This window comes from Hyla sarda, chromosome 7, assembly GCF_029499605.1.
Source record: "Hyla sarda isolate aHylSar1 chromosome 7, aHylSar1.hap1, whole genome shotgun sequence".
In the NCBI taxonomy this organism is placed as follows: Eukaryota; Metazoa; Chordata; class Amphibia; order Anura; family Hylidae; genus Hyla; species Hyla sarda.
The window spans coordinates 166,283,614-166,311,124 of NC_079195.1; the positions used below are offsets into that span (position 1 = coordinate 166,283,614).

The following is a 27,511-nucleotide window of genomic DNA, read 5'->3' on the forward strand; positions in this document are numbered from 1 at the left end:
ATTTACATCCGTGGTCGTTAAGGGGTTAAAGCTCCAGGTCATACAATTTTGCCCTTGTGCGTTAATGCATGAAGAGCGTAAATTGATGCTCGAACAGGTTAAAGTTTCTCACTTACTGTGCAGGTGGTTCCAGGACCACAAATATAGACAGTTTTTTCATCCAGTTCTTCTTCAGGTCTTTCTTTGGTTCAGTAAGAGGAGAATCACCTTCCCACACCGGTTGGATTAGAGAAGTGTTTGGGTCCCAAAAGGGTTTTTCAAATTCAACCAAAATTTTATTATTGGTTCCAAATCCTAAATTCTTAATAGCCTGCATTTTGCTTGGTGGAAGAGGAGGGATGAGGAAATCCACAGATCGTTTCTTTAGGAATCCTAAAACCAAATGAAAACATTTTAAAGGGGTACTCTTTTTTTTTCCTATCAACTGGCTCCAGAAAGTTAAACAGATTTGTTAATTACTTCTATTAAAAAATCTTAACCCTTCCTGTACTTATCAGCTGCTGTATAATACAGAGGAAGTTGAGTTGTTTTTTTTTATCTGATCACATTGCTCTCTGCTGATACCTCTGTCCATATCAGGAACTGTCCAGAGCAGAGCAAATCCCCAGAGCAAACCTCTCCTGCTCCAGACAGTTCCTGACATGGACAGAGGTGTCAGCAGAGAGCACTGTGGTCAGACTGAAAAGAACTACTCAACTTCCTGTGGAGTATACAGCAGCTTTTAAGATTTTTAATATTAAGATTTTTAATATGAGTTATTTACAAATCTATATAACTTTCTGGCACCAGTTGATTTCACATGGAACAAGTGAATGTATATGGGTTCAGATTCTAAAACTCTACGAAAAATGTTGTTTTGTCTGAGTAAATATTTCATATATATATATATATATATATATATATATATATATATATATATATATATATATTATTGAAAATACAGTCGCCTACCGACAATCCCCCACTGGTTCAGTTCCAATCATGCCTTCCCCACTGAACATCTGAGCAGCAGAGATGGCACCTGTAGCAGGTCAGTATGTCAGTTTTTATTTTGTTCCCCCACCACTTTCACATATGAACTATTTAGTCAAACAAACTCTTTCCATACCAATATAGCAGGTTAAAGTATAATGTGTATTTATTTACCTAGGGGAACAGTGACAATGACATGATCAGCCACAAAGCTATCACCATCTTCACACTGCACCTTCACAGGATACACTTGAGAGTTGTCACCATGAAAAGACCCATTCCAGTGAATGCCCTTCACTGCTTTGTTTAATAACACAGTGCCATCTGGAAGTGGTGCCTTAATGCGGTTCACCAGGCTTTCAAAACCTCTAAAAAGGAGACAAACAAATACTCTTTAGGAAGAAAAATAGAGAGAGGATTTAAATGAAAAACTTAAAGAGGACCTGTGGTCTCTTTTGCCAAATCTGTCTTGCTAGTTAATGCTTTCTCCAAGAGGTATTGCCCAAGAGATAACTCTTGGGCAATACCTCTTATATAATTCTTATAGCTCTGTGTTGTGCTGTTGCTCTGTTATTCTCACTAGAAATGTATGCCTAAATAGACAAGAGGGGCACACCCTGGTGAAATATTGTAGAGCTTCTAGGAGTGTACCAACTTCCTGAAGTTGCGCATGTGGATTGGCACAACTCTATTGTAGGCATGAATAGATAAACCACATTTGCTCCTCCCAGTGGTATCTGGTGGCCCCCTCACAGGGAATCAGAAGAATGCAGCAGAAAAGCAATCAGGACCAGATTGCAGGGGATCTGGAATCACATGGGCGCTCTTAGGTTCCAGGGACTCCAATCACTGCCACATAAGACAGTAGATATAGTAAATAACACCAGTGATTTGTATAATCGTATTTATTGTGAAAAGTTAAACATACAAAGCATTTCGGTCCTTCCAGCATGGCCCTTCTTCAGGCATAACTAATAGTTCCAACTTATACAGCCAAATTCTAAAACAACTTCCTGGGTCATGAGCAAAATATGGCTATATAGGTTGCTTATGTTGTAACGATTTCTCATCCCTGAGGAAGGTCCATATTGTAAGGGGCCAAAACGCGCTGTATGTTTAACTTTTTACGATAAATACTGTTATACTAGTCACAAGTGAGTAGTGGTATTAACAATATCTATTGGCTTATGAGATTGTGATTGGAACCTTTGAGAGTCCAAATGGCTTTTTCTACTCCCAACTTGGCCTTGCACTGTCCGCTTTGCCTGGATAGTATCAGGCAGTGTTGGGACAAACCCTAACTGGTAACACCCAGTTGGCTTATAAGTCACATACTTCTAGTAAAAATAGCAGCACAGCACATCACAGAGCTGTGCTGCAGAACATATGTTGCAGACTATTTTTTAAGGGGTACACATGAGAGGCCAGTGGTTCTCTTTAAAAGTGTTTGCTCACAAACCTTACAAAAAATCCTTACAAGCATTATCCAGCTTCCATACATGTTAATTATAGTTATGCAAATTACATAAAAGCCAGACGTTTCACCACTTTTCTGCTTCTCAACCATCAGCAGTTGACAGACTGGAGATGAATGGGAAGCCATCTTTTAGGTTTGTGGGCAAACCCCTAAATCCAACAATGTAGTTTAAGAGGTTTTCTAGTACCTAAATGAAAATATAAAAAACATCCATGCTCCCTATGTACCTTTTTCTGATTTTTCTCTTTCTCCTGTAATGTTACAGCTCTGTACAACGCTGCCCTATAAATTTATCTGCATGTAAGCTGCCCATAATGCAAGCTGCATGTCCTCTTCCTGCCTCTTCCCCCATCATACCTAGAATGCCTAGAGACATTTCCCTGCCTTTCACCGCACACAGCATAAGAAAGTCCTCGTTCATGGGAAATAATTGCAATCCCCAATTCCTATCACGAACGGGGTTCAGCGGGTTACCTGCACCTGTCGGCAAAGGGTAGACACATGCTGGTCCGTTCAGTGTAGCACGTGTGCAGCCCCGACATGTTTTTTTTTTTCTTTTTTATTATACATTTATCCACATTACAATAAGACAAAATACAAAAAGGAGAGAGCCCCTTTCTTTACACATTTACACAGTATGAAATCCTATACAATTAAATTCCTACCCCCCACCAAAGGGTCTGTAAGCATGTAAAAAGTATATGATTCAGGTTCTGCAGCTAAGTTCCTCCCAATCCCAGAGGCAACTGCTCCAGTTAGGTAGATAAATGAACAATAGAAAATAGGAACTGAGGTAGTGCTGGATCCTGGTCCAAGATGAAGTAACTTGCAGCATAAACCAGTATATATTGTAAACTATTTATTAGAGCACATACCAATGCATTTCTGGCCCGGATCGGGCTCTTCTTCAGGATAAAAGTGCATATAAAATCAAGAGGAATCACATCGCTTTATATCTATACAACCACAGGCTTCAAGCAGGTTACACAGCGTTAGAAAGGTTACGCCAATCTGGGTATTCACAAACAGCCATACGGGCTGAGATGAAATAAGTATAAGTGCAGGAAAGGCTAAAAGTAAGATAAAAATGACCAAACTTATATGAATCATTAGCAGTGGATTATTAAAAAAATACATAAATACCCGTGTATATAAAATTAGTTAATTTCTTATGATTAACATAGGTGGTATAGTGAGAGTTAGCGCAGCACCACGAGAAGATAAGGAAACTGCGCTAGCTCAGATTGCCATCCAGTATGCAGGGTGATATGCACGGCAGTCGTGTAGTGCAAAGGGGGAGGAGTCAGCATGTTGTGTTATACTCGATGCCGGAGTGGTGGGCATAGGGCGCTCTGTGATTCCGGGCCGGGGCTTTGATAAGACAGGGCCTGCATCTGATTGTGAACGCTCTCTGACTCTGTCCCCAATTTTAGGCAGATTATGCATTTGCCACTCTTTCAGTATAGAATCACAACCACATAGACTGACAGCTTCAGCTCTGAAGTAGTCTCTAACCCCGCCCCCTTTTGAACACAGCTCCGGCTGCCCATATCGCTCCAGCATAATCTACCACCTACCTGATACAGGTTCTGTCCCGCCCCTTAGGAGCACCGTGCCGGCCACTCATATTGCTCCGGCATCACTTACTAATTATCTGATGCAGGCCCTGTCTTATCACAGCCCCGGCCCGGACTCACATAGCGCTGTCTTCCTATGCCCATTACTCCGGCATTCCAGTATAATACAACATGCTGACTCCGCCCCCTTTGCACTACAAGACTGCCATGCATATCGCCCTGCATACCAGATGGCAATCTTAGCTAGCGCAGTTTCCTCATCTTCTCGTGGAGCTGCGCTAACTCTCACTATACCACCTATGTTAATAAGAAGAAATTAACTAATTTTATATATACGGGTATTGTATATATTTTTTAATAATCCACTGCTAATAATTCATATGTTTGGTCATTTCTGTCTAGCTTTTAGCCATTCCTGCATTTATACTTATTTCATCTCAGCCCGTATGGCTGCTTGTGAATACCTAGATTGACGTAACCTTTCTAACGTTGTGTAACCTGTTCGAAGCCTGTGTCTGTATGGATATATAGCGATGTGATTCCTCTTGATTTTATATGCACTTTAATCCTGAAGAAGGACCCGATCTGGGCCAGGAACGTGTTGGTATGCGCTCTAATTAATAGTTTACAATATATACTGGCTTATGCCACAAGTTACTTCATCTTGGACCAGGATCCAGCGCTACCTCAGTTCCTAAGTTCTACTGCTCATTTATCTTCTTTTTCACCAAGCAGCATCCTCCATTTTTGAAAATTCTTCCAAATTGGTATTTTTCCAAATAGGCGTGAGTGGTATATTGCCCCTTTGTGATAATTTCATTTTGATTTTTTGCCAAGCTAATTTCAACAAGATTTATAGAGTTATTACCAAAGAAGCAGTTTACACTCTTGTTTAAGTTCCTATCACCTAATCCAAAAATATACCACATTTGGGATGACAAATAGTAATTCCTAAAATTAGGGATTGAAAGACCTCAATCTTTTTTCAGAAGAGTTAAAGAGGCAAATTTTTTCCTAACACCTTTTCTTCCCCAAATTACAGTAATATATTGAGGATCCTGTCAATCTTTTTAAACCATTTATCTGGAATGTGAGTGGCGGCTGCAGTTAAAAAATATAACAAAATAGGAAGTATTATCATCTTACTAAAGGGCCATACGCTCCGTCATGGATAGTGGGAGACTTAACCAAATTATATGCGTTTCTCTATACCCCTAATTGCAGGGGCCAGATTTAAATTTATATAATCCTTGATTTGTGATGAGATTTTAATTCTCAGCTAGTCAAGATGCTCCTCTTTCTCAAGAATACGCAGTGCGCACATATTAAGGTGGGGAGTTTTGCTCAGAGGGGACAAGGCGACAAGATTTGGTCCAATTAATTTCTAAACCAGATATGGCACTGCTTTTTTTAACCCGAGGCTAATTTTAACTAACTCTTCTTTAGAATGATTTAGGAAGACTAGTATATCATCTGCGTATAGAAGTATGTTAGTAGACACCCCCTAGGACAAACTTCTCTAATTGGGCAATTTCTTATATATATTGCCAGAGGTTTAATAAACAATGAAAATTAAATAAGTGATAGAGGGCAAACCTGACGAGTTCCCAGAGATAGAGAAAAGAAATCAAGAGTCAAGGCACCATTGGTTCCCACTCTTGCTTTGGGCTCGGCATAGAGGGTCTGAATTATCCGTATGAAAACTGGACCCAATCCAAATTTATTGAGTACCATAGGAATCCCCTCTGCACTCTGTCGAACGCCTTAGCTGCCCCCCTCCAAACAGAATTGCTACAAAGGTTTTATGGATATTCTCAAAAACAGATCAACATTGATCCGGATGAATAATTTCCCTCATGCAGGGCTTGAGGTGAATAGCTACAGCCTTCGAGAATAACTTTACGTCCGTATTTAAGAGAGAGATGGGCGGGTAAGATTCTCTCTCTAGTGGGTTTTTATTCTTTTTTTAAATGATAATTGTGATTGACTCTCTCATGGAAGGTGGAAGGGCACCCTCACTACAGAATTCATTCAAAACCTCTGTCAATATAGGAAGCAAAATATGTCCCAACCGCCTGTATATCTCGAAAGGGAGCCCATAACTGCCCGGGGAAGAGTTGCCTGAAAAGGATTTTAACAATTGCCCTATCTCAGTGATATCGCCCCTTCTAAACCCTGCTTCATATCCTGGTTCAACCTAGGAACTTCAAAAGAGTCAAAAAGCTCCTCCATCTCCTTGTCATTTCCTCTCTTATCGGATCTGTAAAGATTGCAATAAAAAAAAGAAAGGCATCTTGAATATCTTCTTCCTTATCTAACATCCCGCCTCTCTCCCCTCTTACGATTCTAATATTACTATGAGTGTGTTGTTTCTTGACCATATTTGCTAACAAACGGTTGGTTTCCCTCCTCCGGCAAAACTCCTGTTTCCTTGAAAAAAAAATTTGATTTTGTGCCTTATCTAATAAAAAAATTATTTCATTTCTTTTGGTGGGAAGTTAGTCTTGTCAAATTCTGTGGTGAGGCACTCTGAGTGACTTCCTTAATACTGTTTTAAACTTGTTCCAACAAAAAATTCTCCCTTTTTTTTTTATTTTATTTATTTTTTTTAAGGAGAAAGACTTCCTTAAAAAGGAGCCCACGAAGGAATGACTTTAAGGCATCCCAAACTATTCCGATAGCTACCGAACCTTGATTTATTTGCCAGAACTCTTGCTCGACCTCTGACAGATCACCCTTTAAAGATAACCAGGGTTGAATGAAGTAAGAAGAGCCAGGCCTTTGCTCATCTTTCTGCAGTGTCATAATCATAAGAGAGTGATCTGAAAAGGACCTTGGGGCATATTTCCAGCTTTAAACCATCCGCAAGGAAGCAGAACTATATAGATACCCATCTATTTATGGCTGACCTAGAACAACGATTTCTAGATACACAACTTCACAAACTCTACAGATACTTCCTCTTCATTGAGCCTTCACGCCCTTCTCCCATGGACCTAAAAGGAGGGGGGTGGCATGACACCATAAGGGGACATGGCGTGAATTCACGACCACGGTCTCCCGAATCCAGCGTTCTGAATATAATGTTCAGAATGCCGGGTGTCTACCTGGAGATTGTGGGGGGTCCCATCACACATCTTATCCCCTATCCTTTGGATAGAGTACCCCTTTAAGGAGGTGGATAAAGGAGGGGAACACAGAGAGGACTGTGTATAACACCTCCTTCTGTCTCTGCATGCTCACAGCACATCCACCGCTAACCCCCCTCCTCCTTTACAGGGAATGAATTGAAAGCTGCACTAATTTGCAACTTTTAAATCAACCCCCTGTATTTCAAGTTGTATAAGGGTATAATTTGCTTGGTTTTTGGAGTAAAAACCTACAGATTTCCATGCCAAAAACCATACAATGATGGCTTGGAAAATTCTGCGCCTATTGACTTCATTGACTCTGCGGCAAAGAGTCTCTGGTTGTTACACAGTCATAGAAAGATCTTTAGTTAAAGGGCATATGTCACCAGTTTTTTTGGTATTAAACTGTAGGCAGCCCTAATTATCCACAGGGAAGGTTAGTGCATACATACCTGTGTGGTATGTATCTGCTATAGTGGTTTCCTGACTGGAGGCTAAAGCTGTTAATCATTGGTAAGAGGCCGGGAAGGTGATGCTCCCATTATAGAGAGCATGGGGAAAGAGCCTGCCTCTCAGACTGTTCAGCAGCTGCGACTTGGACATTTAAATGGTGTTTTCTTGGTCATGCACTTTACAAGCTGGGACAGTCCCATTACAGAGAGCTCGGGGAAAGAGCCTGCCTCTTAGACTGTTCATCAGCTGTGGCTGGGAAATTAAAATGGTGTTTAACACAGGTATGTATGCACTAACCTTGCCTGCCGCTACATAGGGCTGTCATTAGTTTTACTACCACAAAACTGGTGACAAATGCACTTTAAGTCCCTCCAAGTCAGGGAGTATGAGATATGTCCTTGGCAGGAAAAAGGTTAATCTAGCCGTGCATGTAGGTAACAAACATGATGCTCCATACATGAAAGGCAGAGGAAATGGCCGCACACTCAGGCTTAGTGAGTGTATTGCAGCACAGTCAATCACAGAGGAAATGGCCACACACTAAGTGTATTACAGCACAGTCAATCACAGAGGAACCTACAAATCCTCCTGTGACATTGATAAAAGGTACAGAAAGTGATAGACTTCAGCCCATGAATGAAACATTACACCCTGTTCCAAATTATTATGCAAAAGTGTCACAAAGATTAAATATTTAGTTTTTAAGTTTAACTCATGGATGGCATTGTGTCTCCGGGCTCTTTTGATCACTGAAAACAATCTCGGACACCAGTGATAATTAGATTGCCAGGTGAGCCCAATTTAAGGAAAAACTACTTAAGGTGGGTGTTTCACATTATTAACCCCTTGCTGCATATGGATGTTTATAAATGTCCATAAGCGGCTCCCGTGGTATGACGCGCGCTCAGCAGGTGAGCGCGCTTCATACCCGGTGGGTCCCAGTTGCTATAAGCAACCGGGACCCACGGCTAAAGCGGACATCACCGATCGGGCTGATGTCCGGCATGAACTCTTTAGATGTGGCAATCAAAGTTGATCGCCGTGTCTAAAGTGAAAGTAAAAGCTTCCCGGCAGCTCAGTCGGGCTGATCGGGACCATCGCAATTGGGACATTGTCGGGAGATGTGCCAATCAGCTAGAACGCAACAGGATGGTGCCTCCTGTGTGTCCGATCGCCGATTGATTGCTCCAAGCCTGAAATCCAGGCTTGAGCAATCAACCACCGATAACACTGATCCCTAACATTGCATTGCAATGGCAGTGATCAGTGTATTGAATCAATGTACTATGACTGAGAAAGGCAGGGCAGGCATCAAAACTGGGATGTCCGGGGTTAAGGACACAGCGTGGAGAGTGGAACAGCGCAGAGGTTATGAATGGATATACAGTGGTCCCTCAACATACAATGGTAATCCGTTCCAAACGGACCATCGTTTGTTGAAACCATCGCATGTTGAGGGATCCGTGCAATGTAAAGTATAGGACAGTGGTCTACAACCTACGGACCTCCAGATGTTGCAAAACTACAACACCGAGTATGCCCGGACAGCCGTTGGCTGTCCGGGCATGCTGGGTGTTGTAGTTTTGCAACATCTGGTGGTCCGCAGGTTGAAGACCACTGTTAGAGGAAGTTGTACTCACCTGTCCCTGCCGCTCCGGACCGTCACCGCTCGTCACCGTTGCCCTGGATGTCGCCATCCTTTGCTGTCGCTGCGTCCCCGATGCTCCAGTAAGGCCTCTGCTTCCCCGTCATCCGCGCGCTCCGTCGCCGCCATCATGTCGCTACGGACGCCACTATGCACACCGCTCCTATTGGATGACGGGTCGGCGTGCGCAGCGACGTGATGACGTCGATGAAGAGCGCCGACGATGCAGGGGATCCCGAAGAGGACGCGCTGGAGCCCCGCGGACAGGTAAGAGACATCACCGGAGCTCACGGGGCACCGTAAACGGCTATCCAGCGGCAGCTGAAGCAGTCAGCGCTGCCGGACAGCCGTTTATGCGATGGCCCCGACATAAAAAAGCATTGTATGTTGATGCTGCCTTCAACATGCGATGGCCTCTGAGAGGCCATCGCATGTTGAAATTATCGTATGTCGGGGCCATCGTAGGTCGAGGGGTCACTGTACTTTAATGATGTTCTAATAAAGAGGACGTTTTAGCTTCACAATTGGGTGAGTGCAATCTACTTTTTTTCTACTTGCATATTGAATCGATGTACTGTATGTTATAGGGGGCTATAACATTGCAAAAAAAAGTGAAAAAAAAGTGAATAAAGATGATTTAACCCCTTCCCTAATAAATGTTTGAATCACCCCCCTTTTCCCATATAAAAAAACCTGTAAATAAAAATAAATATAAACATATGTGGTATCGCCGAGTGCGGAAATGTCCAAACTATAATAATATATCGTTAATTAAACCACACGGTCAATAGCGTATTTTTGGTCACTTTTTATACCATAAAAAAAATGAATAAATAATGATCAAAAAAGACTGATCAAAACAAAAATGGTACAGATAAAAACTTCAGATCACGGCACAAAAAATTGTCCCTCATACCGCCCCGTACATGCAAAAATAAAAAAGTTATAGGGGTCAGAAAAGGACAATTTTAAACGTATACATTTTCCTGCATGTAGTTATGACAAAATCAAACCTTTATAAGTAGGGTATCATTTTAATCGTATGGACCTACAGAATAAAGATAAGGTATAATTTGAGGAAAGAATACCTCTGCATCAATGACTGCTATGGGGATAAAAGGAGAGAAAGTCATGGTGTGGCCTCCATCCTCCCCTGACCTCAATCCTATTGAGAACCTTTGTAGTGATAGGGATGACCCTTATGTTTCTAATGACTGATCAATATATTAATACTTATAGGCCATTGCTGAAATGGAAAAATATATTTGTTACCTACCCTTTAACCCTTAAACCAGCTTGCAATCTGCTTGTGACTAAGATGGAGGCCTTTCCATGACGCCAGCACGACCGAGATAAGAAGTGAAAGACAAAATATCTGACAGACAGAACTCTGGAATTTTCCTGTAGAGGAACTTCTGCCAAGAAATTAATGGACACTAGATATGCCAATATATACGGATACAATAATCAAACGACCAATCAAAATGTAACATGCGGATTTTGACGTCAAAACTAAACCTCCTCTCTTGTCAAATGTAAAAACAAAATGTATTTCCTGGATTAAAACAGAACTCCTTTGGGGCAGCTGCGAGTATGCTGAGAGAGTTTATACCAACATCCTGTCTGGTGTATAATTCTTGAGTCGACACTTAGCAGTATATAACAGCACAGTCAATCACAAGTTCAACCTATAAGCCTAATGTGTCCCTACTGAGTTGATCTTGAGGAAGGCAAAAAACCCTCATACTAGAGGTAAAAATTCCTTCATGACTCCAAATATGGCAGTCAGAATAAACCCCCGGATCAACCTTCTGTCCCTATAAATCTAGTATACATAACGGGTGATGTTATTATTCTCCAAAAATGCATCCAGACCCCATTTGAACTCTTTTACAGAGTTCACCATGACCACCTCCTCAGGCAGAGAATTCCACAGTCTCACTGCTCTTAAAGTAAAGAACCCCCGTCTGTGCTGGTGTAGAAACCTTCTTTCCTCTAGACGTATAGGATGTCCCCTTGTTATAGATACAGTCCTGGGTATAAATAGATCATGGGAGAAATCTCTGTACTGTCCCCTGATATATTTATACATAGTTATTAGGTCGCCCCTAAGCCTTCTTTTTTCTAAACTAAATAACCCTAATTCTGATAATCTTTCTGGGTACTGTAGTCCTTCCATTCCCCATATTACCCTGGTTGCCCATCTTTGAACCCTCTCCAGCTCCACTATATCTTACTTGTACACTGGTGCCCAGTACTGTACACAGTATTCTATGTGTGGTCTGACTAGTGATTTGTAGAGTGGTAGAATTATTTCCTTGTCCTATTGATGCACCCAATGATTTTATTTGCCTTGGCCGCAGCTGCCCGACACTGGTCACTACAGCTAAATTTACTGTCAACCAAGACTTCCAAGTCCTTTTCCACGTCAGTCGTCCCAAGTGTTCTCCCATTTAACACATAATCCCAGCCCAGATTTTTCCTCCCCATATGCATAACCTTACATTTATCAGTGTTGAACCTCATCTGCCACTTCCCAGCCCAAACCTCCAACCTATCCAGATCCATTTGTAACAGTGCACTGTCCTTTATAGTGTTTACCGCTTTACAGAGCTTAGTAACATCTGCAAAGATTGCTACTTTACTATTCAACCCCTCCTCAAGGTCAGTAATGAATACAGTGGTCCCTCAACATATGATATTAATTGGTTCCAGGAGAACCATCATATGTTGAAACCATCATATGTCGAGTACATATGTCTATGTAAAAATGGTAATTGGTTCTGGGGCCTCGGAACCATTGTATGTTGAATACATATCTCTATGGGAAACTGCTAATTGGTTCTGGGATGACCATTGTATGTGGAGTGTATGGGGAGTGTTTAACAAACCAGGGTGCCTCCAGCTGTTGCACAACTAAAACTCCCAGCATGCATGTACAGCCATTGACTGTCTGGGCATGCTGGGAGTTATAGTTTTGAAACAGCTGGAAACACACTTATAGGGAAACATTGTTGTATGGGGTGTATAGTGTGTATATGTATTGTATGTGATGTGTGACATCGCATACAGTACTGTACAGTTCTTTAAATACCTTCAGGGGGGACAGAATGTCCTCCATTACGATCCTGCCGACTACAGCTCTATAGGAAAGGAAGGGGAGGGCAGCCTGCAGCTCATTGGATGCTTGCAGCAAGATGCTGCAGGCTATTGGCTATGGCTGCACTGGGGGGGGCGGGGCTTACACGGAGCTCACAGTGGAAGCCTGCGTGAGTTAGCAGGACAGCATGTGAGTAACAGGAGGCAGAACGGGGCACACGGGGCACATTAAACAACTATCTGTCAGTGGCTGAAGTTGTCAGCGCTGTCAGATAGCTGTTTGTACGATGGCCCCAACACACAGCAGCATCATATGTCGATGCTGCCTTCAACATACGATGGGCTCTGAGAGGCCATCATATGTTGAAATGATCATATGTCGGGGCCATCATAAGTCGGGGGGTCACTGTATATTAAATAGAACAGGACCCAAGACTGACCCCTGTGGTACCTCACTAGTAACAGTCACCCAATCAGAATAAGTACCATTAATAACCACCCTCTGTTTCCTATCACTGAGCCATTTACTTACCCACTTGCACACATTCTCCCCCAGCCCAATCCTTCTCATTTTATGCACCAACCTTTTATGTGGCACCGTATCAAATGCTTTGGAAAAATCCAGATATACAACATCCAGCGATTCCCCCTGGTCCAGTCTGGAGCTCACCTCCTCATAAAAGCTGATCAGGTTAGTTTGACAGGACCGATCCCTCATAAAACCATGCTGATAAGGAGTCATACATTTATTTTTTTCAAGATATTCCAAAATAGCTTCTCTTAGAAAACCCTCAAACAATTTACATACAACGGAGGTTAAACTAACAGGCCTATAATTCCTGGGATCACCTTTTGTCCCCTTTTTAAATATTGGCACCACATTTGCCATGTGCCAGTCCTGGGGAATATTCCTTTTTACTATAGAGTCCCTGAATATTAAAAATAGGGGTCTGTCTATTACATTACTTAATTCCTTTAGAACACGGGGGTGAATGCCATCTGGACCTGGTGATTTGTCTATTTTGATTTTTTGTTGGCGGCACTGTACTTCTTCCTGGGTTAGACAGGTGACCTGTACTGGGGATTTTACCTTATCACACTGTATTTCACCTGGCATTTCATTTTCCTCGGTGAATACAGTGGAGAAGAATTTGTTTAATATATTTGCTTTTTCCTGATCCCCGTTTATAATTTCTTCCTCATCATTTTTTATTCTGACATCTAGCAAACAGATTCAAGCAGAAACTGTTCAAAAATTCACAAGTTCAATTGCGGCTTGTAAAGCTGTAAAGCTGCTATCAAATAAGGGATCCTATGTTAAAATGAAATAGCTTTTGATTTCAGTAAATATGGTACAAACACAACAAATGACAATTTTCAGTTCTTTACAACCTATAAAGTGTTTTCACACTTACTGTGCGTAATAATTTGGAACAGTGCATCGTAAGTTTTTTATGTTTAAAAAAAAATACTGTTATCATTAGGAGATTTGTTCAATAAAATTTGAATTGTACTCTTAATAGTTGATAACATGAGGATTATGCTGACTGTTATTTACATCAATTATTTAGGTAAATGAGAAAAATATAATTTGCATAATAATTTGGAACAGGGTGTATAGGAACCAAAGAAATTATCGGCAGAGTGGTAGCATGACCCAGCCTTATAGGAAGTGCTGGAAATAAAAATAAACGTGAGAACACCAACATACCGCAGTCATGCATATTAATATGTTGTTAAAGGGGTACTCCTGTGGAAAACCTTTTTTTTTTAAATCAACTGGTGCCAGAAAGTTAAACAGATTTGGAAATCACTTCTATTAAAAAATCCTAATCCTTCCAGTACTTTTTAGGGGCTGTATACTAAAGAGAAATCAAAAAAAGCAATGCATTTCCTCTGATGTCATGACCACAGTGCTCTCTGCTGACACCTCTGTCCATTTTAGGAACTGTCAAGAACAGAAGAAAATCCCCATAGCAAACATATGCTGCTCTGGACAGTTCCTAAAATGGACAGCAGAGGTCAGCAGAGAGAACTGTGGTCTTGACATCAGAGGAAATGCATTGCCCACCATTGTCTGCTACTCCCCCACCGTGACATCTTCCCCCCGTGGTTTGCATCTATGTCTGCACGATATGCAATAAAGTAAAGACTTTGCTACCTCCTCTTGGGTCTTGGGTGAGTTGCTCCTATTTATCTTTCTTCTTATATCTGCATCATATGGACTGTACCGCACTGTGTGAGCACCACCCTTAGCAGGCACATTGCTTCCTATGCTGATTCCATATTAACAGGAACATATACATACCTTTCGAGCCCTATACTACTGGTGCCAGGTTTTTGCTTTTTCTACATTGACTTTCTGCATTTCTTTTTTGGATTTCTCTTTAGTATACAGCTCCTAAAAAGTACTGACAGGATTAAGATTTTGTAATACAAGTGATTTACAAATATGTTTAACTTTCTGGCACCAGTTGATTTAAAAAAAAATAAATAAATAAAAGGTTTCCATGGGAGTACCCCTTTAATTTATTAAAACGTTCAATGCATTCACCATAAAATTGTGTTTTCATCTTTTTACCATACTTACTTAGGAAAGGTGCAGTCCAGCCCTGGAAGCATTGTGTATTCCCCAAAAGGACAGAGTGCTACATAATCCATACTATGGGCTGCTGATATACAGCATTCCATATTGAGCATTGCCCTCAAGTAAGCCATATTTTTTTCGGCAAATTCTTTGTCCCACTCCTGTGAGCTGTGGACAATCTTTTGTCGGATATAATTTCCCACGCTATCCTCACGATCACAGCCCCCATTGGTGAAATTCCGGGCTTCCTCCAGCCAGGTGTTATACAACTCTGTAGCATTCTTTAGCTCTTCTGGATTAATTATTCTTCCAGAACTACTGTAGACAACTGGGGTGGAAGAGGGATGGCCGTGGACGTACACTTTTTGGTTCTCCTCCAGCAATGCTTCTGGGCCTAAAAGACCAAACTGAGATGCCAGTTGAAAGATTATGTTGTCTGGAGATGGTCCATGAATCCATTGTGCACCAATCTCAACCAGGCCTTTTGCTAAACAAAAAAAAGGACACTTTTGTTTCTGAACTGCAATTAAGAAAGCATTATAAAAATAAATTGTTTTTGAAATTGTGCGTTAGAAAAAAAAGCAAGCAAAACATGATTCTGCTTTAAATGTTCTTGTTATAAGTGACATCATTAAAGGGATTATCTAGAAAAACAGAGCTTATTTCTTAAAAAGCAATAAAAAAAAAAAGACTGCACCACATTTGTCCTCAGGTTGTGTGTGGTTTTGCAGCTGTGTTGCAATGAAATGAATGGAGCCAAATTGTAATACCCCAGACAACCTTCCTGACAGGTGCAGCGCTGTTTTACAGAACATTAGCTTTGCTTTTTTTTTTTTTTTTTTATTGCTGGATAACTCCTGGGCTACGTTCACACACTATGTTTAAGCCGTAATTTGACAGCACCAAAAACAGTTTTGTTTTGATATTTTTTTTTTAAATGCTAAAATTACAGTAAGTGATAAAGTATTTGATGAATTAGCCTAGTGGCTATCAATCAGTGGAATTGGCATTTGCATGTGGTCATATAGGCGGTTAATAAGAGAAGATGGGTGTTACGCCGAGCGCTCCGGGTCCCCGCTCCTCCCCGGAGCGCTCACGGCGTCTCTCTCCCTGCAGCGCCCCGGTCAGTCCCGCTGACCGGGAGCGCTGCTCTGACATGGCCGTCGGGGATGCGATTCGCACAGCGGGACGCGCCCGCTCGCGAATCGCATCCCAAGTCACTTACCCGTCCCGGTCCCCTGCTGTCATGTGCTGGCGCGCGCGGCTCCGCTCTCTAGGGCGCGCGCGTGCCAGCTCTCTGAGACTTAAAGGGCCAGTGCACCAATGATTGGTGCCTGGCCCAATTAGCTTAATTGGCTTCCACCTGCTCCCTGGCTATATCTGATCACTGCCCCTGCACTCCCCTGCCGGATCTTGTTGCCTTAGTGCCTAGAGAAAGCGTTTACTGTGTTTGTCCATACTGTGTACTTGACCTCCTGCTATTGCCATATTGACTACGATCCTTGCTGCCTGCCCCGACCTTCTGCTACGTCCGACCTTGCTCCTGTCTACTCCCTTGTACCGCGCCTATCTTCAGCAGTCAGAGAGGTTGAGCCGTTGCTAGTGGATACGACCTGGTTGCTACCGCCGCTGCAAGACCATCCCGCTTTGCGGCGGGCTCTGGTGAAAACCAGTAGCAGCTTAGAACCGGTCCACTAGCACGGTCCACGCCAATCCCTCTCTGGCACAGAGGATCCACCTCCTGCCAGCCGAATCGTGACAATGGGCTGGCTAAGCCGTGCTGGGGAACATCCCCATGGCACTTATTAATGGGGTACTCAGCTCCTAGACATCTTATTCCCTATCCAAAGGATAGGGGATAAGATGTCTGATCGCCGCTGGGACCCTCCATGATCTCTTATTGTTTAAATCAAGTTTTTAGGTTAAAATTATTTTCTATTGACTAAGCACTCGTTTAACAGACTGCGGGTCCCGGCTGCTATCAGCAGCTGGAGACCTGCTGCTAATGGCGGACTTTAGCGAACATGCTGTTGTCTTCAAATAAACCTTCATATGCCGTGAGTACTACTGATAAGGTCCTATAAAGCATTAGAGAGGTTTTGTGAGACTTATTGGACCACCCGCAGCACGATTGTGGAGGTCCAGTGAGCCAAGATTTTAATTCTAGTTTTTTTTTTAAATAAAACATATTATCCAGAAACATTGGACTGTATTAAAAAAAGAGACCCAGTTCTAAAAAAAAAAAAAAAAATACCACAAAAACCCCTCTTTACTTACAGATGTGCCAGGAATTTAAAAAGCATTCTAGCTCCTAGTAGATTGCGCTCCTTTACCCATGCGCAGACTACTGGTATTGTGTCATGTGATTCAAAACCTTCTTGCATTCACGTGATCCCATCCGGTGATAAGCAGAGGGGGACCTTCCGGTGCAGCAGCAATGGCTGCCTATGTTGTCTATGGATCTCTTCATCTGGTGACCGGACCTTACAGTCAAATTCCACCGATCAGTATTTTCCAGTTAAAGATAGATTCGATTGTGGTTCACAATATTTACAATGTGTATGCGGCAGCCGACACGCCCCCTCCATGAATCCCATAGAGATACATGGAGGGGGAGTGTCTGCCGCGGCTTTCTGCTGGGGACGAAACTTCACTTCCGGCAGACTGCCGTGGCCCCGTCCAGGAGATCCCGGGGGGCCCCAGCTCTCGGACCCCCAGCGATCTGTAACTTATCCCCTAGGATAAGTTATTTTGCGCTGGAGTACTCCTTTAATGAGAACATTGAAAGAACTACCATTTGATGTATTTGGTAACACTTGCTTCATGGAGGGAACCCATTTTTTATATAAGGATTTTTATGTATTATTGGACATTTATTATTTAATATTTGTTACTTATGTGTGTGGATTTGTGCATGTGCATATCCTTCCTGTATTCCGTTGCGATGATGTGTGCACTTGAAGAGATCCACACACATTGTGATATATTATGTTATATTGTGTATATATTTATAGGTGTTTATAGGTGTTTTTATGCAATGTGTCTAATTCAATTTATTTGAAGATGACGTAATATTTTCCTGTGATCATGTGACCTCAGGTATGGGAGGAGTCTGTGTATTTAAACCTGCCCCCTCGCCATTTGCTCACTGTACTTGAAAAAGAAGCCGGTCCGGCTTTGAAATGCGTTGTGCATGTTTTATCACTTAAGAAATTAAACTAACTTTTCCTGTATTATGTCCTCTATCTGAGGCGAGGCAGCGCACTTTGTATCCTCATTGTTGGTGGAGTTTGGAGTCATATGTAGTGAGCCAAGATGGCTAGCTGAAGGCCTACTAACCTCCTTCTTGCCACTCTTCTAGGATCTATTTGCATAGTCTGCCTTTAGGAGTGATTGCTATAAATAGTATCTGATGCCCTAGGGGGATTTTAAAACATGTGAAAAAAAGTAAAAAAAAAAAATATACATATAAGCCCCTTCCCCCAGTACAAATTTTAATCATCCCTATTTTCCCATTTTACAAAAAAAAAAAAACACAAACCTGTGTGGTAATGTTCAAACTACTAAAATGTAATGTTAATGATCCTGCATGGTGGGATGGAATGGAATAAAGATAACATGTACATATTACCGTAAAGTACACTGTGGTATAATTTTTTTTATCCCCCCCCCCAACAAATAATAAAAAATAAAATGAAAACAAAAAACTTATGGTATCATTAAAAAAGTACAATTGGTTATGAGCCCAGGTTTTCTGGCTCCTCCGGCCTGTTTGTAGCAGCAAGAGGTGATCGGGAAAGCTGAAAGCAGTAGAAGCTGAGAAGTTACACAATTTTCATAACTTCTATTGACTTGGGTGTTAAACAAACCATGTAGCCCCGCTGGTTATGTTACTCCCAGAGTAACGTCTACAAAGTTCCAGCCCGTGGTAGTATGCCATTGTGCAACTCCTATTAAAGTCAACAAATTGCAAAACTTCCTCACTTTGGCCCTTTTCACCTTTCCCAACCACCTCCAGCTACTGCAAATAGGCCAGAGGAGCCAGAAAACCCAGAAGTAACAAAATGAGAATGCCCCTTTAATGAAAAATGACCAGGAATCAACAGGATTATGAGCCAAAACACACACCTAAACCAACCAAGAATGGCTAAGAGCAAAACATTGGACTATTCTGAAGTGGCCTTCTATGAGCCCTGATATAATCAAGAAAAGATTTCTAGACAATACCAGACTGTTGAGACCCCAATACCTCTTAGGCTTCGTTCACAACAAGATTTCTCCTTCTGACTTTAGTACACGATTTTATAACTTAAAATCGTATGAAATCGTAGATAAAGTCGGATACATTGACCTCCATTAAAAAATTGGATCCATTACACACATCCGATTTGATCCGCATCCGATTTCACATGATTTTTGTTCACATCTGACATCGTGGTCAAACCCGATTTCAGACCCGAGCAAAAATCGTGTGAAATTGGATGCGGATCAAATCGGATGTGTGTAATTGATTCCAATTTTTAAAGGAGGTCAATGGATCCGACTTTATCTACGATTTTAAGTTATAAAATCGTGTACTCAAGTCGGATGGAGAAATCGTGATGTGAACGCAGCTTTACCCTGACCAATATAATTATCCCTCCCCCCTTATTACATACTAAATAATAAATAACGGACAATGACACTTATTAACTTTTTGTGTGGGTGAGGGTTGGCCACAGCTTTATTTATAAATTACATATTAACGGTAAAAACAAGGCACAAATTGGCTTCTTGTCAACCCGAGAGGTGCTGCTACACCCTTCGGTGTGCAGGTCTACCCCAGGTTGAACCCGCTTTCTTTGTCTTCTTACTGCCACGGAGGAGACCAGTTAACCCTACACTGGGCTTCGACCATCACCCTTAGAGGCCATGCTCTATGCCATCCTATAAACCCGACAAGACGATATTGAGCCCGATATCCGTGAGATTCACACCATCCGACCTGAGCAAAGTGCGGTTTTCCCCCTCTAACTGCAAGTGCCTAACCACCACGGCGGAACGGAGCCACACGAATCGCAACATTCGCGTATTCACCATCCGGCGTGCTCTCTTGGACCAGGGACATCAAATGCTCTCCATGATGTCCCACAGGCTGGACGGATACTGGTAACCCTCCGACTCCGCCTGAGGGAGCAGCCGACAGAATTACTGCCAAGGAATATGGGACAAAGCGTCAGAAACCTGATTCTCCACGCCAGGGACGTGTTGAGCCCTGAACCAAATGTTAAACTCCAAACAACAAAGCACTAGGCAACACAACAGGCTGAGCCCCGGTGGGAGACCTGGAAGAAAGACCATTAATGGCATTAAACACACCCAAATTATCTGACCAGAAGCACACACGGCGGTCACGCAACTCACTCCCCCAAATCTCAACTGCCACCACTATGGGGAAAAGCTCCAACAACACCAAATTACGGCACAAACCGGAGGCCCTCCAGGACTCCGTCCACTTGCCAACACACCACCGGAAACAAAAAAAGGCACCAAAACCAACTGATCCAGCCGCATCCATGAAAAGAGCAAGCTACCCGTTCGTAAGAACAGGGGACTGAAAACAGGTCCACCCGTTGTACGATTCTAAAAAACCCAGCCAGACCAATATGTCAGCCTTCATAGCTCTAGTGACACGGATGCTGTGGTCCAGGTGCTGGACACCTTGAGTAGCCAAGGACAACCTGCGAGAAATAGCTCTGCCCATACGCATAATTCTATATGCAAAATTCAATAAACCCAACAATGACTGAAACAGGGTCACTTTTCCAGCCCCAAGAAAACCTAGCAAACAAAGAACGCAATCTCACCACCTTGTCAGAAGGACCCCTCTCATAGACTTGTATTGAGGGGGCGGGCCGTGATGTCACGAGGGGCGGAGCCGTGACGTCACGATGCTCCTGCCCCTGTATTGCCCGTCATTACGTACAGAGAGAGTTTGCTCTGTGCAGTAATGATAGCGAGGTGTCCCAGCGGAGATCCCGGGGGTCCCCAGCAGTGGGACCCTGGTGATCTGACATCTTATCCCCTATCCATTGGATAGGGGATAAGATGCTAGGGGCGGAGTACCCCTTTAACTTTCTGGCACCAGTTGAAAACATTTGTTTTCCACTTGTTTCCACCGGAGTTCCCCTTTAAGGGTATGTTCAGACAAGCAGATCCACAGCTTATTTTATGCTGTGGATCCGCTGCCGAAGTACCCCTACAGGGTGCATCAGATGCGCCTTCTCGTAGTGGCAATACGCTACTATGAGCAGGCACACTGCGAAGTGTCGCCGCGTGCATGCACAGAAAACTTATACATCGTGGCTGCTCTTGGCCCAGCTCAGGGAGCAGTGTGTCTGCGCGTAGCGGCGTATTGCTGCTCAGAGCAGGCACATATGTGGCCCCCTGTAGGGGTCCTTCGGAGGTTGATCTGCAGCGCAAAATATGCTGTAGATCAGCTCGTCTGAACGTACCCTATGGGTCTATTCACACGTACAGTATTCTGAGCACATTTGCTGCACAGGATTTTATGCTGCAGATTTCAATGTACACAAAATCACTGAACACAAATCCTGTGCATTAAATCTGCACAGAATACTGTACATGTGAATACACCGTAAAGGTGGCTTAAGACATGGTGTTACCCATAAAAACAAAAATGCCAAGGGCATTTATTATGTGTCTTTAGTGTGTTTTGAAGTCATTTATTTTTGCTTTGGTTCTGCAACATATTTATCATACTATCTGCGTCTATTTTGCCAGAAATTGCAGTTGCGCAAAAATAAAAAAAATAAAAATTGTTACTTTTAAAAAATGCTCTCCACAGAGTTTTGTAAGCTAGGCCTGAGATGGTGTAGATTTTCTGTGTTTCTGAGGGGTTTGTGACATTAAATACGACAAAGGCTGTGTTAGTTAGGCCCCTTTCACACTATAAAATTCATCTGTTAAAAGATCTGTTATAAACGTCCGTTAGAAAAGCTTTAAAAACGGATGTTAAATGTCTGTTCGTAAATCCCATTCAAGTCTATGGGATTTTTTGATTATCCGTTATAGCCCGTCATGAATAACAGACATTAGTTGTGACAGAAAAAAAAACAGTATATGCACTAATTTTTCTTCCGTTACAAGAAACGGGTAAATTAACGGCCGTTATTTTTAACATTGAAGTCTACGGCAAGCAGATGAGCCTTTATGTCATCCGTTTGCACCTGGTTTATAATAGCTGTTATTACATAGTTACATAGTTAGTACGGTCGAAAAAAGACATATGTCCATCAAGTTCAACCAGGGAATTAAGGGGTAGGGGTGTGGCGCGATATTGGGGAAGTGATGGGATTTTATATTTCTTCATAAGCATTAATGTTATTTTGTTCCAGGAATGTATCTAATCCTGTTTTAAAGCTGTTAATTGTTCCTGCTGTGACCAGTTCCTGAGGTAGACCGCTCCATAAATTCACAGTCCTCACGGTAAAGAAGGCGTGTCGCCCCTTGAGACTAAACTTTTTCTTCTCCAGACGGAGGGAGTGCCCCCTCGTCCTTTGGGGGGGGGGTTTAACCTGGAACAGTTTTTCTCCATATTTTTTGTATGGGCCATTAATATACTTATATACGTTTATCATATCCCCCCTTAAACGTCTCTTCTCAAGACTAAACAATTGTAACTCCTTTAATCGCTCCTCATAGCTAAGATGATCCATGCCCCATATTAGTTTAGTCGCGCGTCTCTGCACCCTTTCCAACTCCGCAGTGTCCCTTTTATGGACAGGTGTCCAAAACTGAACAGCATATTCCAGGTGAGGCCGTACCAATGCTTTATAAAGGGGGAGTATTATGTCCCTGTCCCTTGAGTCCATGCCTCTTTTGATACATGACAATATCCTGCCGGCTTTGGAAGCAGCAGCCTGACATTGCATGCTATTCTGTAGTCTGTGATCTACAAGTACACCCAGATCCTTCTCTACCAGTGACTCTGACAGTTTAATCCCCCCTAAGACATACGATGCATTCAGGTTATTAGTACCCAGATGCATAACTTTACATTTATCCACATTGAACCTCATTTGCCAAGTGGATGCCCAGACACTTAGTCTATCCAAGTCATCTTGTAATCTATACACCTCCTCTATAGACTGAACCGTGCTACAAAGCTTGGTGTCATCTGCAAAGATAGAAACAGAGCTGTTAATACCATCCTCTATATCATTGATAAATAAATTAAACAACAGTGGCCCCAGTACTGAACCTTGGGGTACACCACTAATAACCGGGGACCAATCAGAGTACGAATCATTGACCAACACTCTCTGGGTACGATCCATGAGCCAGTGTTCAATCCAGTTACAAACTAAAATTTCCAAACCCAAAGACCTTAACTTACCTGTCAGACGTCTATGAGGGACAGTATCAAATGCTTTAGCAAAATCCAGAAACACTATATACACAGCCATTCCTCTGTCAAGGCTTCTACTCACCTCTTCATAAAAGCAAATTAGATTGGTTTGACAACTTCTATCCTTAGTAAACCCATGCTGGCTATCACTTATAATACAGTTATCCCCTATGTATTCCTATATGTAATCCCTTATAAGTCCTTCAAACAATTTACCCACAATGCACGTTAAACTTACCGGTCTATAGTTTCCTGGGGAAGACCTAGAGCCCTTCTTGAAGATTGGTACCACATTCGCCTTGCGCCAGTCCCTTGGCACAATACCAGACACCAGAGAATCTCTAAATATCATGAACAGGGGTACAGATATTACTGAACTTACCTCTCTAAGAACTCTTGGGTGCAATCCATCTGGCCCTGGAGATTTGCTTTCATTTATATCACTTAACTTACCTTGTACCATCTCTACATTAAGCCAGTTCAGTACATTACATGATGTGTTACCAGCACTGACCTGGCCAATGTCAGCTCCTTCTTCCATAGTATATACAGAACTAAAGAACCCATTCAGTAGCTCCGCTTTCTCTTGATCGCCTGTGACAACCTCCCCATTATCATTATTAAGGGGTCCTACATGCTCTGTCCTTGGTTTTTTTGCATTTATATATCTAAAAAAATATTTAGGATTAGTTTTGCTTTCTTTGCCCACCTGTCTCTCGTTTTGAATTTTTGCTGTTTTTATTACATTTTTACAGATTTTATTAAGCTCTTTGTACTGTTTAAATGTTATCGCTGACCCATCAGATTTGTATTTTTTGAAGGCAATTTTTTTGTTGTTTATTGCTCTTTTAACATCATTTGTCAGCATGCTCAGAAGAGGTGACATCAGCAGACTCGTGCAGTGCTGAGGGACTACTACTACTCCCATTATAGAACAGACTTGTTTCCATTATGGGAGTAGTAGTTCCCTGGCTGCGGGAGTCTGCCGGTGGCTGGGGAGGTTACATTAGTGTTTGTACTACAACCCCCACCATGGAACAGACTCTCTTCCATGATGGGGGTTGTAATACAGGGGCTGAGGGATTGATCGCAGCGGGTCACACTTCTGAGACCCAATGCGATTATAAGTTATTAAACAGGGGAGCGGGCGGCATGCTGCGCTCCCCTGCGATGTACGATGTATTTACTTTCATTTTTAAATTCTCCGCCGGGAGCCTTGAATGGCCGGCCCCTGTATCGCCCGTCATTACGCACAGAGCGAACTCGCTCTGTGCACTAATGAGAGCGTGGTGCCGCAGCGGCAATCCCGGGAGTCCCCAGCAGTGGGACCCCGGCGATCTGACATCTTATCCCCTATCCTTTGGATAGGGGATAAGATGTCTAGGGGCGGAGTACCTCTTTAAGCTAACAATCGAGTTTACAAGTTTTTATAGCCTTAGCTGAATGGCAGCAGTTTTTCCAATGGTTTACAGCTTCAGTCTTGAACTATTGACCCTCCATTCCCTTCACTTATACAAGTGTCTCTAGTCCTGCAAAAACATATTTACTTAATCCCTTATCAGTGAGAGGCTGGGTTACCCATGGGTTCCCTGTAACAGCAGAACACAACACTATGGAAAGTATAAGTATTGCGGCTCCTAATTGTGCGTTGTGTGCCATATAGTAAAGCACATGTAAAGCATGCTTCTTCACGGGCACTTAACGTGTTCGTTTTGCGGTTACGTGAGGCACTGCATACATTGGTCTTTATTCTTAAAGTAGAGAAGTCATTAATTATAACTTTTTTTGAATTGGGACATTTAAACTTGCTTTTTTATTTTTTTAATTCCAATCTAAATTTAGTAGGAGTTGGAGTCGGTGCATTGTTTGCCGACTCCAACTCCAACTCCAGGTACCCAAAATTTCATCCGACTCCGACTCCACAGCCCTGCCCAGAAGTGAGACCCGGTGTGGTCAATCCCTCAGCCCATGTACTACAACCCCCATCATGGAACAGAGTCTGTTCCATGATAGGGGTAGTAGTACCAATACTAATGTAGCCTCCCCAGCCACCGGCAGACTCCCGCAGCCAGGTAACTACTACTCCCATCATGGAAATAAGTCTGTTCCATGATGGAAGTAGTAGTAGTCCCGGCTGTGGGAGTCTGTAGGCAGAGGTGTTAAAACGGCCATACATGAGGGATCTTAAAACAGGTCTTAACGGATGAATATGCCCGTTAATTTGATGGACATTATTCAGCCGTTAGCACCCGTTATTTCATCCGTTATTATACATCCGTTTTTACACAGAAAATGGATGTTTAATAATGGATGAATGCTCATAGTGTGAAAGGAGCCTTAGTTAGTAACTAGTCTCTGTCTCAAACAGTTTATAGTATGTCCAATATAAGTCAATTTGCATGGACATTCCAGCATATATATTATGTAGTATGGTATTTTTTTCCACTGGAACTTAACGAGATTTTGGCCCTTTTAAATATACAAGCTGTTTTTTTAGGCAGTTGTTTCCCCAGTATAGGATCAGCCATAATTGAGTTCCAATTGTTACACAATGGCCCTGATTTACTATTGCAAACCCGACATGATTTGTCGGGTTGTGGGCCAGAAATTCTGTCTGCGCCAGAAATGAAAAAAAAAAAATACGACCAATGCTTAATTTTACTTAGAGAACCCGAAAAAGGGGTATGGTCGCCAGGAAAGGGGGCATGGAGCAACGGTTGGATCCCCCACGATCTATAACTTATCCCCTATCCTCTGGAACTCCTTTAAGATTAACGGGAAGCTGCTGCAAGCCAAAAATTCTGGAGTGTAAACATACCCTTACTGACTTGTATTGGAGCTGCAGTACCAGACAACCAGCCACTACAGAATGTACAGAGCTGGTTATCACTGAAGGGGACGTGCTGCTTGCTGGAATGCTGCAGCCCACTAGGACCCCCACTGATCTGATACTGACAGCCTGGTGTACAGCAGGCCATCAATATCAAAGCCCTATAAACACCCTAGAATTTATGTAAGGTCATCTGAGCACGTTAGTATTACAATGTCAGTGGGACTACTTGTAAACATTATCAGTAGTGTAGGAGAAGACTACCACACAGCAAGCCACATTATTGTGCCCAGTTAAAATAGTGTATACTATCAGAAACCTGTGACAAAAATCATAAATGCAGTGTGTTCCTAGACTAAAGTTAGGGTCACACACAGCACATCCACAGCATATTTTATACTCTGGGTGTGCTGCTGGCAGTCACAGTTGCGGCCAGGTAGCTGTGTGTGTCAATTTGGTCTGCCGTCGCTATATGTATGCCCGCAGCACATCCACAGCATCAAATATGCTGCAGATGCACTGTGTGTGACCCTACCCTAAAGCTAAGTTTACATCTGCGTGGGAGCTCTGTCACAAAATCTTTAATTGTATTTCATGCTGCCGAAAATCTGCTGTAGATTCTGCTAGGAGCAGACACACAGGACTACCTAGCCGGGTAGCCCTGTGTGTCTGCTCATAGCAGAATCTACAGCAGATTTTCCGCAGCCCGCAGGGTGAAATATTTCACTATGCGGATGCAAGGAGAAATCAGCGACAAATTAAAGGATAAGTCCCGGATATTGCAACTTATCCCCTATCCTAAGGATAGGGGATAAGAGTTAGTTCGCGGGGGATCCGACCGCTAGGGCCCCCGAGATCTCCTGAACGGTGCCCCAGTTCTCAGAATGAAAGAGGTGTGTTGACCAATGCACGGAGCGGAGGCCTACACGTCCCCTCCATGCAGCTCTATGGTAGAGCCAGATAATTAGCTGGCCGCAGGGGTCCCAGTGGCTGGACCGCCCGCAATCTCCAAAACGGCTCACAGCAAGGAGTGCGTGCTGCAGATGGCACACACTCCATTAATTTCTATGGGAGTTCCAAAAAGACCCAGTCGGACATCCGCCCGCCCCGTAATCTAAAACTTATCACCTATCCTAATAAAGGATACATTTTTGTGCACAATACTTCTCCTTTTACTCCTTAAAGGGGTATACAACTTATACCCTCTCCGAAGGATAGGGGATCGCAGGGCTCCTGTTGCAGGGACGCCCCACGATCTCCATGCAGCACCCGGCATTCCGATCGGTTCTCCATGGCTCCAGTCAGCCATAGCAGGCTGGAGCAATGGAAC

At 42.8% G+C, this 27,511-nt stretch overlaps 1 protein-coding gene across 1 annotated transcript in view; it reads right to left on the minus strand.

Moving 5' to 3' along the window:
- The window catches only part of PAOX (polyamine oxidase), a 66,721-nt gene that overhangs the window by 34,892 nt on the left and 4,318 nt on the right, over nt 1–27,511 (minus strand). The window contains exons 2-4 of the mRNA XM_056531229.1: nt 14,945–15,428; nt 1,147–1,340; nt 117–372 (exon numbers count right to left, since the gene is read on the minus strand). Of these exons, the coding sequence (XP_056387204.1) occupies nt 117–372; nt 1,147–1,340; nt 14,945–15,428 (934 nt within the window). The remainder of the gene's footprint in view (nt 1–116; nt 373–1,146; nt 1,341–14,944; nt 15,429–27,511) is intronic.